At 36.1% G+C, this 15,023-nt stretch overlaps 1 protein-coding gene across 3 annotated transcripts in view; it reads right to left on the minus strand.

The window, feature by feature from the left end:
- Nucleotides 1-15,023, minus strand: part of LOC126859527 (transcriptional regulator ovo) — a 72,807-nt gene that overhangs the window by 33,111 nt on the left and 24,673 nt on the right. For all 3 annotated transcript variants that reach the window (XM_050610919.1, XM_050610920.1, XM_050610918.1), the window contains exon 2: nt 10,448-10,491. In XM_050610919.1, coding sequence (XP_050466876.1) covers nt 10,448-10,491 — 44 coding nt within the window. The remainder of the gene's footprint in view (nt 1-10,447; nt 10,492-15,023) is intronic.

The raw sequence follows: 15,023 nt of genomic DNA on the forward strand, positions 1-15,023 counted from the left end.
AACTTTTTAAATAAGCTTTTTTTTTTTTTTTTCTTTTTTATTGCATTTATTGTATTTTCTTAGTCTTTTCACTCATGCAAAAAAAAAACGCAAAGTTTCAAGTGCTAGATTTGCAAATGTCAGAACTGAAAACAACAGCTTTCGCTAGATAAACATTTTTCATTTCTTACATATTTTTATTTCTCTATTATTGAAAATTATAATAAAAATTATATATTACCTATTCAATATTTTATTTAAACACTGAATATAAACAGAGGTAGATACATATTCATAATAAATTTTAAACATATAATTCACTTGACAGCTGCTTACAATATAGGATCAAAATTACCAGAGAAAATTTAAAAAAAAATTCCCAGAGTCCCAATATAAAATTCCATGAGAATTCCCTCTAATCGCAAAAATCTTTCATTAAATTCTTTCGTTGCTGTAACTTTATCGCTCGACGATAAAAATTAAAAAAAAAAAATTCAATCTCTAGTCTTTCTAGCTACGCTTTCTATATATTTGCATTTTTTCTTCCATCTTCTTCTTCACGTCACAAAAGTGTAGCTAAAACGCACGGACCCATTACGCGATAACTGTGCCGCTCGTCTCGAGGAACTTCTGCCTCGGAACATCCTGCGTGTACGTGCGCTCGCGCGCGTGTATGCAGTCGAGTGTAGGACGGTGTGTGTGTGTGTGTGTGTGCCGCTTACATTAAATAAATTACCGTGGCAGCCGCGCGTGGACCGGTAACACGGGAACGCTGTTACCTGGTCCCTGTCTATAGCGCTATACTGTACGTAGGTAGATGTGCGCGTATGGAGGTGAGTGCGCGCGCGTGTGCCCGCCGGCGAACTTGACTCGCTTCTTGCACGCACGGAGGAAGTCGCGGCCGCCTCTCGTCGTCTCTCGCTCTAGTCTCTCTCTCTCTTCCCATGACCGTGCTTCACCTTCTCCATCTTCGTGGCGATTTCCACGTCGACGGCGAAATTAACCTTGCGAGCGCGGCGACCGTCCGCGATTTCGCCACTCATTGTTTCATTCTCCGAGAACGGTTTCCACGTCCCGGCTCTCATATGTCAAACTATATTTAAAACTTCCAAGCCCCTCCTAAGACTTGAATAAAACTTGAGACTTGACAGTTGAGGGAAAAATCTATGTTTTCCTTTTCAAATTTATATTTGCGAAAAATGGAGGGCGTGTAGTAGATAAAATTAAACTTTAAGCTGTATAAATGTGCGCGTATTTCTTTTAAAGATGTGCGAAAAAAGAGAAAATGAATCCGGTATTGTTCGGGAATTTATAACACTCTCGTACGCTAATCGCTACTCTCAATATGAAAAACCGCAATGAGGGAAATAAAGCTGGGTCGACCCCTTTACTTCGATCGCTCGACGACGGTTATCGGCCGGCTCGGCCACCATGTCGAGACAGGGAATAGAAGGAAGCCAGCCGGGTACCAGCATGCGGCCTGTTGTTTTGTCTATCCGTTTTGCCCGGCAACGCGCAAAAATCTCTGATTTTTTTTTTTTTATCTCTTATCTGCGCTCTTTTATCGACACTTTCCTATCCGTGCAAATTTCCACGTTAAAATGTTCCTGCTCCTCTTCCTACGCTTTGATTCCATTCGCAGCGAAATTTGCAGCGGTTTTGCTGCGCCGCGGTTTATTGTCGCGTGCAAAACCTTTTGCTTCCGCGCGCGGCTTCCAGATGCTATTTCGCATTCGCCGCGGAGAATTGCCCGGCGCAAAGTTCGCTCCGATAGACTAGAGAACAGTTTACGACCAACAACTGCAACAAGTGAATTAGTATGTGTATGTGTGTGTGTGTGTGTGTGTGTGTGTCGCGACATTGATATTGGTATAGAAATATACGGGTTCTCGCAAAACTAGTCCGGAAACTATCAACTGACAGATAATAAAGTATCTCGTAAAGCTTTCAAAAAAAAAAAACGTAAATATATAAATAACTAAAAAGCGATTCGGCTAAAATAATTTCATTTATATCATATTTTTTATATTCTGTGTAAATCTTGAATATCGTATTTATAGGATTGACAAACTTTTATAACACATTCCGTTAATGTATTAAAAAATTTATAACGCATAAAAAAGAAAAATTAAAGGCCCAATCCTAGCAGTATAAACAGTTGATGATCTTTAGGATTTTTTTTTTTTATATTAGAAGAATTAATCTTTTAAATATAAATATTAGAAAAATTAATCTTTTAAATGTGTACTTCAATATATTTTTAAATCTAGATGTTTAGCTTTTTTTGAGAGTCTCTTTTGAAAATACATTTAAAAATACGGTTCAATAATATAATTTGTTGCTCTTTGCATAATTATCTGAAACAAAAAACTCGGTTTAATTTTATGTCATAGAATATTTTTGAAATATTAAACCTAATTATATTCAGAAATATTAAAAAATAACAAAACAGTATTATTTTAAAGTTAGATGTTTCTTCAACTTTGCTAAAAATTTTTTATTTCTTGAAAATCAGCAGAACTATTAACTATTAATTTTTTAAATTCTAATTAGTTTCAGTGTTTTAAAAATATCCTCGGAATGAAATTAGATCATTTTTCTTTTTTTCATTTCAGACACACGAGGAGAGGCATGTCATCATCATTTTTGAACACGCAGAGGCTCGTATTAAACCAAAAAAAAGCTAAATATCCAAGATTTAAAAATACTGACATATTACTTAAACATAACAAAAAGATATGTAAAATGCCAAAAAGATCAATTTCTAATATTCTTCAAAAAAATTCCTAAAAATCATCAACTGTTTATACTGCTAGACTAGCCTGAGCCTTCAAGTCTTTTTTTTTTAAATACCCGATATATCGATATATCTAATTTCACTCTGAAATCGAGGCAAGTCGAACGACAAATGACAAACTGTACTTCAAAATACGATGATTAAAGTGACAAAATACAATGTGGGTGTTTTCAGGATCGGTTTGCGTGTAGCGGAAGTGACGGAACGGGCGAACGCCCGTTGACGTTCTGGGACGCCCGAGGACGCTGGGAGGGGAACTCGTCGGAGCGAAGCTTCGAAACCCTAACCTGACGTAAGTTGACCTCCGCACCTGGATTCGCAATCGCGTTCGGCGTGGGGTATTTAACGGAACACCGCGAAGAAAGTAAAGTAGAAGGCGCGCGCGCGCGCGCGCGGGAAAGAGGCACAGGTGGCCTTTGCCACGCGGTGAAAAAAAAAATGCGTTTGTTCGACGGTCTCGCCCACCTGTTGAAATGACTGCTACGATTCATTAGATGCGAACGTTAGAGTCGGATCGAAATTCGTAATGAACGAAATTAGAACACGTAGCAGTCTTGTGACTTTATCTACATAAACGTCCGCAATGAAAAAATCAACGTGCTTTGATTAATTTGAATATTAGAGTAATTAATTACGTAATTAATTACGTATATAAGAATTATTGGATTAATTCTACTCTCACATTTATTCTGTGAAAAATTTAGCAAATTTAGCTTTTAATAAAAGAATGAGCAAAATCAAGCATAATTTTAATTTTTAATAATAAAAATTTGATTCTATAGATATATCTTTATGTATAACGTTGTGTATAACGTTAAGTATCTCTATATCTTTAAATTATAATAGATCTCTTCATATTTTTCTAGATACATTTTAAATATACGCAAATGTTTAGCAACGTAATCATGCCGGAGTAGCGATGGCGTTGCAAAGCGCAAAAACGCGTAACGAAAGAACCGCTTCAGCATCTCGTGTGTATCGAGTGAGCGCTCTACGAGACAGCGTAATTTGCATTCGAGCGTAATTTGCAGCACATAGGCCGCTAGGTTTATAGATTGTTTTGTAAGAGTTTATACTGTCCATCAATCTCATAGCTGGTTCCGTGTATGACTAATAAAAATGAAAAAAAGTATAAGCGTTCGATTAATTCAAATTTATGGGCCTGCTTGGTTTCTGACGATTCCCGATATCTCTGCGAATAATATATGTCGTGAGAATTCGAGAGGAGTATAAATATGCATAAATTTGTTTATGAGAAAAATCCGTTTGAAACACAAACCTCGTTGGATCGGTTTTATCTCTCTTTCTCTCTTTATTTTTTTTTTTTTTTTTGAGATAAGATTTTAATTGATAATAGTCAAACTATAAACTTTATTTAAAAAGTATGACATATTACATACTTGAATCACATTTTTTTAAACGGAATTATATGTAAATAATTTATCATGTATCGTAATATCCACTTGTATGGATATCTGCAATACTTAACGTATGCAGATTCACATTTATTCTTGATGGTCGCTTGCCACGTGCTTAGCAAAGTCTACCACATTCCTTTCTATCATATTTGTTGTCACGTGCTTAGGCAGAATCCTTCCTATATAATGTATCGCATATTTGATGCGGATTTGCTGAGCGATCATCATTCTGAGAACGAATCTTCCGCGTGTACACATACGAAGTGAGACGAACGATTGAACGCAGATATGCGTGTGACATCATTGTATATTATTTCAGAATTAATCGATTTGCTTCGATTTTTAGCGAAGTCGAGGCTGTCTCTTCTATAATTCACATTGACCGTAAAAAGTCATTCTTAACCGGAGGAATAGTGTAGTTGTGGTTGCTACCATCGTTATTCAAATTCCAAGCTACATCGTCGTGAAGAAAAATTTATACTTATTTACATATTATAGAAAAAAATATATTTATATAAACCCGTAATTGTTACAAGTTCTAGCGCAGATAAGAATCTTACTCTTTCATTTTGCAATAGTCGTCATTTCAACGAAATTACATTTCAAGTCACTCTCAGTTCCAAGAATTTCAAATGACACACGCTCTTACGCATCAGCGACATGAAAAGAGGGAATGATCAATCTCATGTGGGTGATAGAATTGTCATCACGATTTATAACTCGATTAATAACAAGAAAATTTAAACATCGAATTGAGTGGCACATTTTTTTTTTTTTTTTTTATATCCAACAAAGAGAGAATGTGTTTAGAAAAATTAAAAGTAACATTCGGTCTACTCAAAGTATATTTTTGTTTATTTTCATGTAACTTATTCTATGCTTTATTCAAAACAGATATTGGAATTTAATATCTTACGTTTATTGCAAAATTGAATTGACAGTCAATAATATTTATCAAGATAACGGAAGGTGAGAGGCAGCGAAATAAATTTCAGATTAAATCCTTTTTAATTTAAACGTGTTATCTCATCAAGATTTATTGTAATTCCATTTCTTTTCTATTCTGGAAAATTGTTATGAAAGTACGATGCACCCCATTGTATCTCTCTTCGCAATGTTTCACAGCGCGTCGTAATAATCCGGTTGGCCAAACGACTGAATTATCTCAGAAAGAGGCGAGTTCAACGACTCTGAAAACCAACAAACTTTGAACTTTCTTCGAATGTCATTCTACAAACCCTCCGCGCTCTTCCGTTTCTTCTACCGGCAAATCCGCCGCCGGGCTGGAATTCAGTGGGACGGAAGAGGAGGAGGAGGAGGAGGAGGTGAGACCGGATCGTATATGTGTTCGTGCGTATATGTATATGAAGGTGCGCGCGCGACTGAGAGAGAGAGAGAGAGAGAGAGAGAGAGAGAAGAGTGGAGACGGAAGGCGAAAGAAAGAAAGAAATAAAGAGAGGGGCATATGGCCGCGCCGGTGGATGGGTCTCCCCGGGTTTCGCCAAGAAGACGTAACGGTAAATCCGCGGCCGCCGGCGTCCGATGAACCCACTCTCAGCCTCGCAAGGCCTGCCTTCTTCTTCTACGGCACGTGCGTATGTGTGCACGCCTACACACATACGCACGCGGGCACACCTGTACACGCTGGCCAAGCGTAGTCGAATTATTTACCAAGCGAATAGTTGTAGCGTTTTCGCGATGACGGGCCGCGGGCAAGCAGGGGAGAGAAGAGGGGGCGGCTTGCTTAAATGATCCTACTTCTCGACCGAATGTCCGAAAATCCGAGAATGGAGACGACGATGACGGCCGAGAGGCGATGAGACCGAGAGACGAGTCGTCGGATTTCTCCATCGAGAAGCGGAACACTCGGTTGCGTCATCGTGGCATAAGAGGGCGAGGCTCTGGAGCGAGTGGGAGCGGGATGCACGTTCCTCGGGAATTAGGTCGCTCGTCCTCGGGAATTTCTCGAGTCTCTTCTCGAGTTTCCCTTTAACGCGCCGTGTTGAGGACGATACTCTTTTTGATGCCCTCCCATTGTGACATTGTGACGAATGACGATTGTTGACGTATTAATTATCAATTATTGGTACATCGTACTATTTTTGCCCGTGATTGTAGAATTATATGTATTATAATAATGTATTAAAAATATAATTTTTACTTCGTTTCTTTTTTTCTCCTTTGTGTGTACATGATTCCTTTTCTATTTCCCGAAAATATTCTATAAATAATATTTTACTAAACATTACATCTAGTCTTATTTATTTCTTATAATACAAATTATTTATTGTCAATCATTATTTGTCTGTATAAAATGTATAAGTGTTCTGAAATTTTGATAACGCATATTATATAGAATGAATAATTTATCTAAGAAAAATTCAAAATTACTGAAACAATTTTTCATTACACATTGTGCATAATTCTGATCGTTCTTAAGAAATGTGCACTCTCATAGGATGAGATATATTCCGATCTATCCATGCTTGTATACGTAATCTCTCTCTCTCTCTCTTTCTCGATTCTTTGCAACAAGTTAATGTCGCCGCGATTCACCGCGATCAAGACAATGCGATCATTATGGAATCGGCACGCGAGATCGAAAGTAGTCGACTTTTGCGGCGATGGCAGACGGCGATCGTATCAATGCAGGACGCATGCATCCGTTGGTCGTGGTGAAAAGTGAACAACCCGGAGGAAAATCCTGCATCGATTGTGAAAGCGCGAAATGGAGAACGATTTTATCGAGAGGCGTCGCGTCTCACTGCATTCGCCATTCGCGCAATTAAATCAATATCAATGTCGTGTCAAACGCGATTACGTTCGATTCGAGCACGTTTGATTATGACGATTCACGCGGCTCCTCTATGCACTTTCGCGGCAATTGATACACGGTAGATATGCTTGCCATGTTTGCGAGATATTCTCTAGACTTTTCATAACGATTAATGAGAAATATTATCGCAAATATTATCTACATGATGGGAAAAAATCGGTCGTTTTAACGAATCGTCCGATGCTCTGCGAAAATTATTCTTACAGACATTTTTATATTTATAGTTTATATTTATATTTATAGTTTTACAAAACTCGGTATTATTGATATAAGGGGTATTATTAATATAATTTAAATAAATAACATTATAGTTTAAATAAAATTATAGTTTAAATATTGAACATTCACAACAATTTCCATTCATCGGATATCGGAACTTTAAAAAATTGTTATATAAATGTACATATATTTTATTTATAGATTGACATTTAAAAATTATTTCAGTTGATCATAATATATCAAATCTGTAATTCCACATTAAATAATTTAAAAGTGAATGCTTGTTGTCATAAATTGTCTAAAGCCTCAATTATAAATTATTTCATTTATATTTAAGTTGTTTTTATTGAACAAATTTAGCTATGTTGATATATATATATATATATGGACCTGTTGAAAGATACATAAACTTTGCTGATATAAAGAATTAATATTCAGAGATATATATTTTAGCTAATAGATAAGAATGAATTTTTTTTCAAGCGTAAAGAAAAAAATGATGGCATCAAGAGTGAGTTGAAGAATTTGAAAGAATGACGAACGCGTAAGAATTGCGTCACCATATGCACACGCTCGCGAGAGAAAACGCGTGTATATGGTGTCCTTAAAATCATCAGATATTCCTTTATAGCTTTCTCGAATGAAAAATCGTCTTTCCCTCACCCTGAAAATGCTCTTCGTAAAGCTGACGAAGACGTTTCAAATAAAGATCAATAAATACTAAAAGATCATAATATCTTCGTGTAAACTGACGCAAAATTTTTTTCCGATACACAACGTTATAGTTTAATGTGAAATACGATAAATAAAATATAAAACAATAAAAGGTACAATTTAAAACTCGTAGAGCCCAAGAGATCAGATCTCAAATGTTTCTTTCTCTCTCTCTCTCGCTAGGAGAGAAGATCGTCTCCGCACGAACTGCGAAAATGCGGCTTTAAAAGGATATTCTGTGGCTTTGGGACACCCCGTATGCGTGTATGCGTGCCGTGGCGAGATCGATTCTCTTGGACGCGATCGAGCGAAGAGGTGCGTGGGGATCTCGCGCGCGCACTCACGCGCCCCCGTCGACTCGTTGACTCACTGACTCCTGACGGGCTTACCGTTAACCAGCAAAAGTGAACCAAGTAAGCCGTGTCTCTGGTACTTGCGGTACCGATCGTATAAGTGCAGGACAATAATGACGACGCATGGCCGGGTGTGGGACGCGCCTTTTCAAATGCGGCATTGTCCGAAGGGGCAGGGACGGGGGGGGGACGGAGGGGGATGACGCACGCGTTACCTCCCCCGATGCACGCCAGCGACGAAAGCGTAAGCGGCGTCGTAAGCGAAACGCGCCAAAACGGGATTATATCATCCGAATCACAAATTCGCGAGTCATCGCCGTTTCGGTGACAGTTGACAGTGTCTTAGCGATATTTCGTTTCGCGAAAATGATCATCAAGTAAGTCGCGCGAACTGCAACTGAATGATCGATCATCTTTCAACGAATCATCAATATTTTATCCAATTAAAAAAATGTATTAATTAATTATTTAAGTTATTTAAATTTATTAAATTTATTGTTAAAGTAAATAAATACATAGTGCTCTCTGCGAATATCATAACAGATTTGAGATTACGTTATAGCATTAGATTGAAAAATCATTATAAATGATGGAGGATAGATTTTTATATTCTCGTTATCGAGAGAGGTCATCAAAGAAACGCAAGAAGAATTTACACAGGAAGGAAGGTACAAGAAGGCCTGTCTCGAAATTAATTTCAGGATAATCGATCTTTCACGTGCCCGAGTTTTCTTTCAATTTTTTTTTTTTTGCAGCGCACGAGACGCGCCATATGGCCACCGAGGACTAGAAGTAGTGATCGTGATTTATTCAATCCCGTTTTTTTTTTCTCTCCAAAGGACCAGTTGTAAGAGTCTCTCTCGAATCCCTCTCTCTCTCTCTCTTCATGACTGAGTGAGAGATCGCCGAGAAAATTAACCGAAGGTATCTCTCGAGATTTCGATTTCCGGTTTGCGATTCATCTTCCGGAGGCAGTTTCTCGATTGACAGCGACGCGTACATATACGTACATACACAATCGCGATAAAGAGCGGACGTTCCCGATTTATATAACATCACGTTATTCCACTCGCCTAAAATTACAAACGTCAAAAGAGGACGACGAAAAAAATACCCAGAAACTCGCGAGATAATGACGAATCGCGGCGGAAGCTTATCGAAAATTAACGAGCTTGTCCTCTGAAATTATAAACGCGGTATAGAATAAATGACATTACGTACGATCGAGAGACGTAGAAAGGGAGGAGGAGGGATGGGGGGGGGAGGGAAAGGAAAGTCGCGTTGTGCGCGTGGAAGTGGCGTCCTTCGCGGCCAGGCATGTCGATTACCGTAGGTAAATTGCGTGACAGCACCGAGACGCCATTGAGAAGAGAACCGGCGGACCTTGACAGTGTATGCTGGACTTGACGTTCTGCCGGCGAATGTCAGTGAACCACAGCCAGCAGGATGACGGACGACGAATGAGCGGGAGAATGCTCAAGGATACATTGTACGCGGCCGAACATGCGGTACTTCTTGATTCTTCGCAGTCCCCTCCCCGATTTAATCCCGATAATCGCGAAAAAAAAAAAAAAATTGGAAAATTCTTTCTTGGAATGATAATTTAAAATTCGCTAATACAAGTATATACTTTATATTGTTAAGTACAATTAATATTGTTTGAAACAATAAAATTATGAAAGAAAGAATTTGAAATGAATAAGCAACAATATAGTTGAAAAATAAAAAAAGTGATGAGCTTTCAAAATTTGAATTGGCAATTAGTGTCTTCCTATAAACGGAAATTACTATTGCACTTTTTTTAATATTTTGCATAAAAAAATAATTTAATAATAATCAGAACTCACGAAAGAGTTTTGTTTGGATAAAAATATTAGCGCGAGTTTAGATGTATGTTTAAAATTCATAATTGCCTTTTATACATTTCACGCAAAAATATTTGTTAAAGAATTATATTTTATATTTATCAAAACAGCAAAAACTTGTTTAATTGTATCTATATTTATGTATATTTTAATTATTATTTCTTTAACTAAACATATATCTGATATATGTTTAATATTCGCAAATTGCTTCAAAAAGGAGAAAGAGAGAAGAAAAATCTTAAAATAAGTAATAATTTAGCACTCACCGGTACGATGTACAGCTGGTGGAGTTATAGAATATGACGTTGATCTGAAAATAGAAAAAAATTCAAATTATTTAAACAATTAATTAATATTTTTAATCTGAAATTTATTACATATATATATCAAGTATTTTATAAAATAAAATTTTTTATATGTATATTATATTATAAAATGAACCGCTGCGCAAAAGATAAACGAATAATTAATTTCATAAACAACAAATAATAAAATAAACAAACTATATAAATTATTCTACATTTACTCTGCCGTCACATGATGCTTTCTCCTTTCTTGTTCATCCCTTGTCTCATTTATGACACCCGCACGTTACTCGCAAAAACACATTTAATTGAAGCCGCATGTGCACTAATCTAGAGAATACGTTGTAAGACGTCCGAAATACATGCTTTGATAAATAATCGTCTTTTCATTAATTGCTAATTGTAATAATTGAAAAGAAAAGGATGGAGTTTCTCAAAAAGTAATGCGACGACACAAGCTCGCGCCGCTACCTGTTTCTTCGAGTGCTTTCGCACAAATGATGAGAGGCCTACATATACACAACAATGGAAGTTCGTACTAATTATTTACATAGCACGGTACGTAGGTCGCTTTGTTGTCATTGCGCGGTGTGGTTTCAGTCGACGTGAGTCACTCCATAATAAGAAGCTACTAGCTGCTCGAAAAGTCTGGAAAGACTCAGTTTTTAATTCAGCTATTGCGCCCCGCTATTTTTCTAGCCTAAGTTTCTTTAAGAAGGTACGAGGAGTTTATTAAAATAAATTTAGCGTGCGCGCGTGTCAATTTTATTCCAAATGATCTGCTAAGATAATCTTTTATACCTGTACGGCAGACATTTTCTAAAATATACCACAACACCAATGGTGTTAATATGTAAAACATACGAGAGAAAGAAAGAAAGAACATTTGCATGATGTTTTAAAATCATCAAGAATGTTTTTTTAACTGTAGCCTTTTTAACCCATTTAAAAATGTTCTTTCCTTTGCGAAAAATAAAAAATCATCACTTATTGCATTGCAATATTTAACATTATTTTATACATATACACATATACACATTATTTTATACATATACATATACACATACACTTATATATATATATAAAATTAATTTTCAAATTAAAATTTTAAATAAAATACATTTGAAATAATTAAAAATATAATTCTGCCATTTTTTCATAATGATTGCGGCGACGCGATATGAGAAATATCAGTTATAGAAATAGCAAGATATCAGTTCAATAAAAATATAAAGGTATTATACTGACAGTGAGGCAAATTTGCCGGTTGTATATATACGCGTTTTTTATTGCGAGAAACTATATATAAGCCTTTCATAAATGAGCGGTTTTTTTAGAGCGTGCATACATATGCACGCTGTTCGCAGGTAAAAGATTTCTTAACCCTTTACGTAAAAAGGTTAAAGTTTTAAAAGCCCGAATAATTTACAAATTCTCCGAAAATATCGTGGAAAGCCATTATCATAATCATTAGAAGGTACCAGGTGTTGGCTAAAAGGTGCAAATTGTAGATAAAATTTCTTCCCATCTTGTCCTTTCCATCACTTGAAAAAAAATTTCTTTTTTCGCATTGTTATTAAAAATATAAAAAGAGTTAACGGACGGTTGATCCGTCTTTTCCTTCACCCGAAATTTTGACGTTTGAATTTTTCAGACGTTGTAAATAAAACTTGTTCAAGTTATCACAGTTAATAATGTTTGCATTACATAAGAAGCGAAATATCTTATTTTTTATTTTATAGGTGTTAATTCAATTAAATGAATAATACTTGGAGCAAATTGTATTGTCTTAATTAATGAATTGAAATAATCAAAAATATCACTATTGTATTAGAGCAGATTAATTAATATAAAGTAAAAATATTAGAAAATTATATATATATGTATATATAGTTTAGGAAAATATTTAAAATATCCCTTTTAAAAATGTCATCTTTCCTATAATATATGTATAGGCTGACACTTTTTTGGAGACATCTATCGTTCCACATTTTGCCAAAATACAATGCCATTCCATATTTTTAACATTTTTAGCAATTTTCTTTGGAACGAAAATAGTTCTGAACTGTATAGCTTCCATAAAAAAGGATTGTCTAGAAGTCGTTTGACGAATATTTCAGCACAACTTGAAAGACAATATCCTGATATAAAAAAAAAAAAAAAAGAGACCGCCGCGATACCGTTGCGAAGTGGGCAAGGGTTAAAAATATCGTTTCGGCAAAACTACCTTCATATCTTAAAATTTATTTTACTGCTATTGTAAAAAAAAAAAGGTCATTTTTGTGCGAGATTCGGTTTGTGTAGGAACTACTCAAGGGATATGGTTTATATGACTGAAACATTTCATATTTCCGCATATAGTTTTTTTTCCCTTCCGTAACTCAAAAAGGCTTTAGGGGGTGGAAGGGAGGGAGTTGTAAACGTAGATTTTTACAAAACGTACCATTCAGAAGAAAGTGGCGGACCCTCTACAAAAAAAAAAAAAAATGTAAATTTTCGATTGTTACTTCTTCATAAAAACCAAAACGAATCAATCTGCTATTAAAGGAGAGTCGTCCAATGCGTACTGAGATTTTTAAATTATCACCGCGAGCAAAAGAAATTATAAATATTTCTTTAATATAAAGTAATTCAAATGTCATGGAATAATTTTCATTTTTTTTTTTTTTTTTATTATTCGACAGAGAAGGAACCAATTATCATTCTGAGTAACATAATATCTTCTTTAAAAGATTCTGATGAACGAATACTTCCTGTACTTTGGCAAATATTTGCGCGACAAAGATCCATCGGAGCGAAGAGTGAAGGGGAGGGGGAGGGGGTGAAACGATTGAAATTCAATCAATTCCGGTCGCGCGAGAGCGACGAAATGGTTTCCTTTCTTCGTAACGCTATTTTTCTTTGTCCTAAACCGATGAAAGAGAAAGGAAAGCTCGCAGGTGGAAGAAGACGAGGGCGAGGGCGGTGGATCCATTTTTCGCTCTATGGATTCTTATGCGCTCGTATTAGGGGCCCTCCATCCACCCATCGGTCCGCCATCTCTCAGGAGCGTGGGAGAAACGGACAGGTGGGTCGATACATCCTCGCGTATCCTGTAGTGTGTTCAGTAGCACCTTACCGTATATATGATATTTCTTTTCCATATCCCGTGGACGCAGCTTGTGGGAAAAGTTTCGACAGATCCGGAACATATTTAGGAAAAAGGAAGCATGTTTTTCGCGTTAATTCACGATACTCGCGTTCTTCGCGTTTCGAGAATAAATCCGTTAGTAATTATCGTATAATTATTATCGGCGAAAGTCCTTTTTTATTTCATTGCATAAATTAGGAATATATATAAAAATATATAGATGTATAAAATGTTATGCATTTAAATATATAATATAAATGAATAAAATTTCCAGCAGATTATAGGTATGCGACATGCAAATTTTGTATCTTGTATAATCCTGTTAGAAATTTTTATAATAACAATTGCGAGTGTTTCAATCTGTAATTGAGTCCTCGTTTCTAATAGGCATCATGTGGAATGTTGCGGTTAATTTAAAAAAGCGCTACTGCAAATTACAAGTGACATTCACGGCTGTCCGCGAAACGATAGGAACGTATGTACATCATATTCGCATACAGCGACCACGCTCGCGTTTCTAAAAATATACGCGGAGCGTCCGCGGACGGCCACGGAATTCCGAATGACGAAATTAAATTCCCGTTACAAATTCCTGGAAGGCACCTTGCCAGTATATATGCCGATGCCAACCGTGACGCAATTTTCGAGACTCACCGATTTCAGCGGATTTGCGATTAGAGGGATAAGGAAAATTTTCAGACTCTTCTCATCGCGCGCTCCCCCAACAAGAAAAACGCCAATTGATAAAATCAATAAATAAAAAAATATTGAATGTTTTTCATCAAACGTATAACGATCGACATAGACTTTTAAGAAATCTTTTAAAGTTTTCTTTCCAACGTTAATTTATTTCACACCCGTCAACAAAATATTTACTTATTTTTCAGGCTTTTCTTGACGGACAATAAATTATGTCGTAATAGAATAATGAAATATTTGTACGTGATTATTAATAATTATCAATCATATCGTGCATAGCTTTTATTCGATATAATGAGAGATAAAGTGATTAATAATTTCTTTATATATATTTCAATAAAAAAGAGATAATATATTATTTGCGAAATTCAACCAATAATTAGCTTTTAATCGATGCGTAAAATTATATTTTAGATTATTCGAAAGACGATGTCTCTCAAAATAAAAAGATTATCCCCCATGACCTATAGTGAAATTTCCATATATTCTTGGCTGCTGATATTTCGTTCTCACGATATCGATCTAGTTTCTCTGCCTACGGATCGAGCCTCTATAGAAAACTTAGATCAACGGTTCAGAGAAAATGAACCCATTCAATATTCACAAACCGATCCGATGGTTTTTCAGTACCGAAGACACCCCTCCTATCCCGCGAGAACCCTTTCATCCGGTTTCCGACGTGAAAAGAGTCTCACATGGTGGCCGAAA

This window comes from Cataglyphis hispanica, chromosome 3, assembly GCF_021464435.1.
Source record: "Cataglyphis hispanica isolate Lineage 1 chromosome 3, ULB_Chis1_1.0, whole genome shotgun sequence".
Lineage (NCBI taxonomy): Eukaryota > Metazoa > Arthropoda > Insecta > Hymenoptera > Formicidae > Cataglyphis > Cataglyphis hispanica.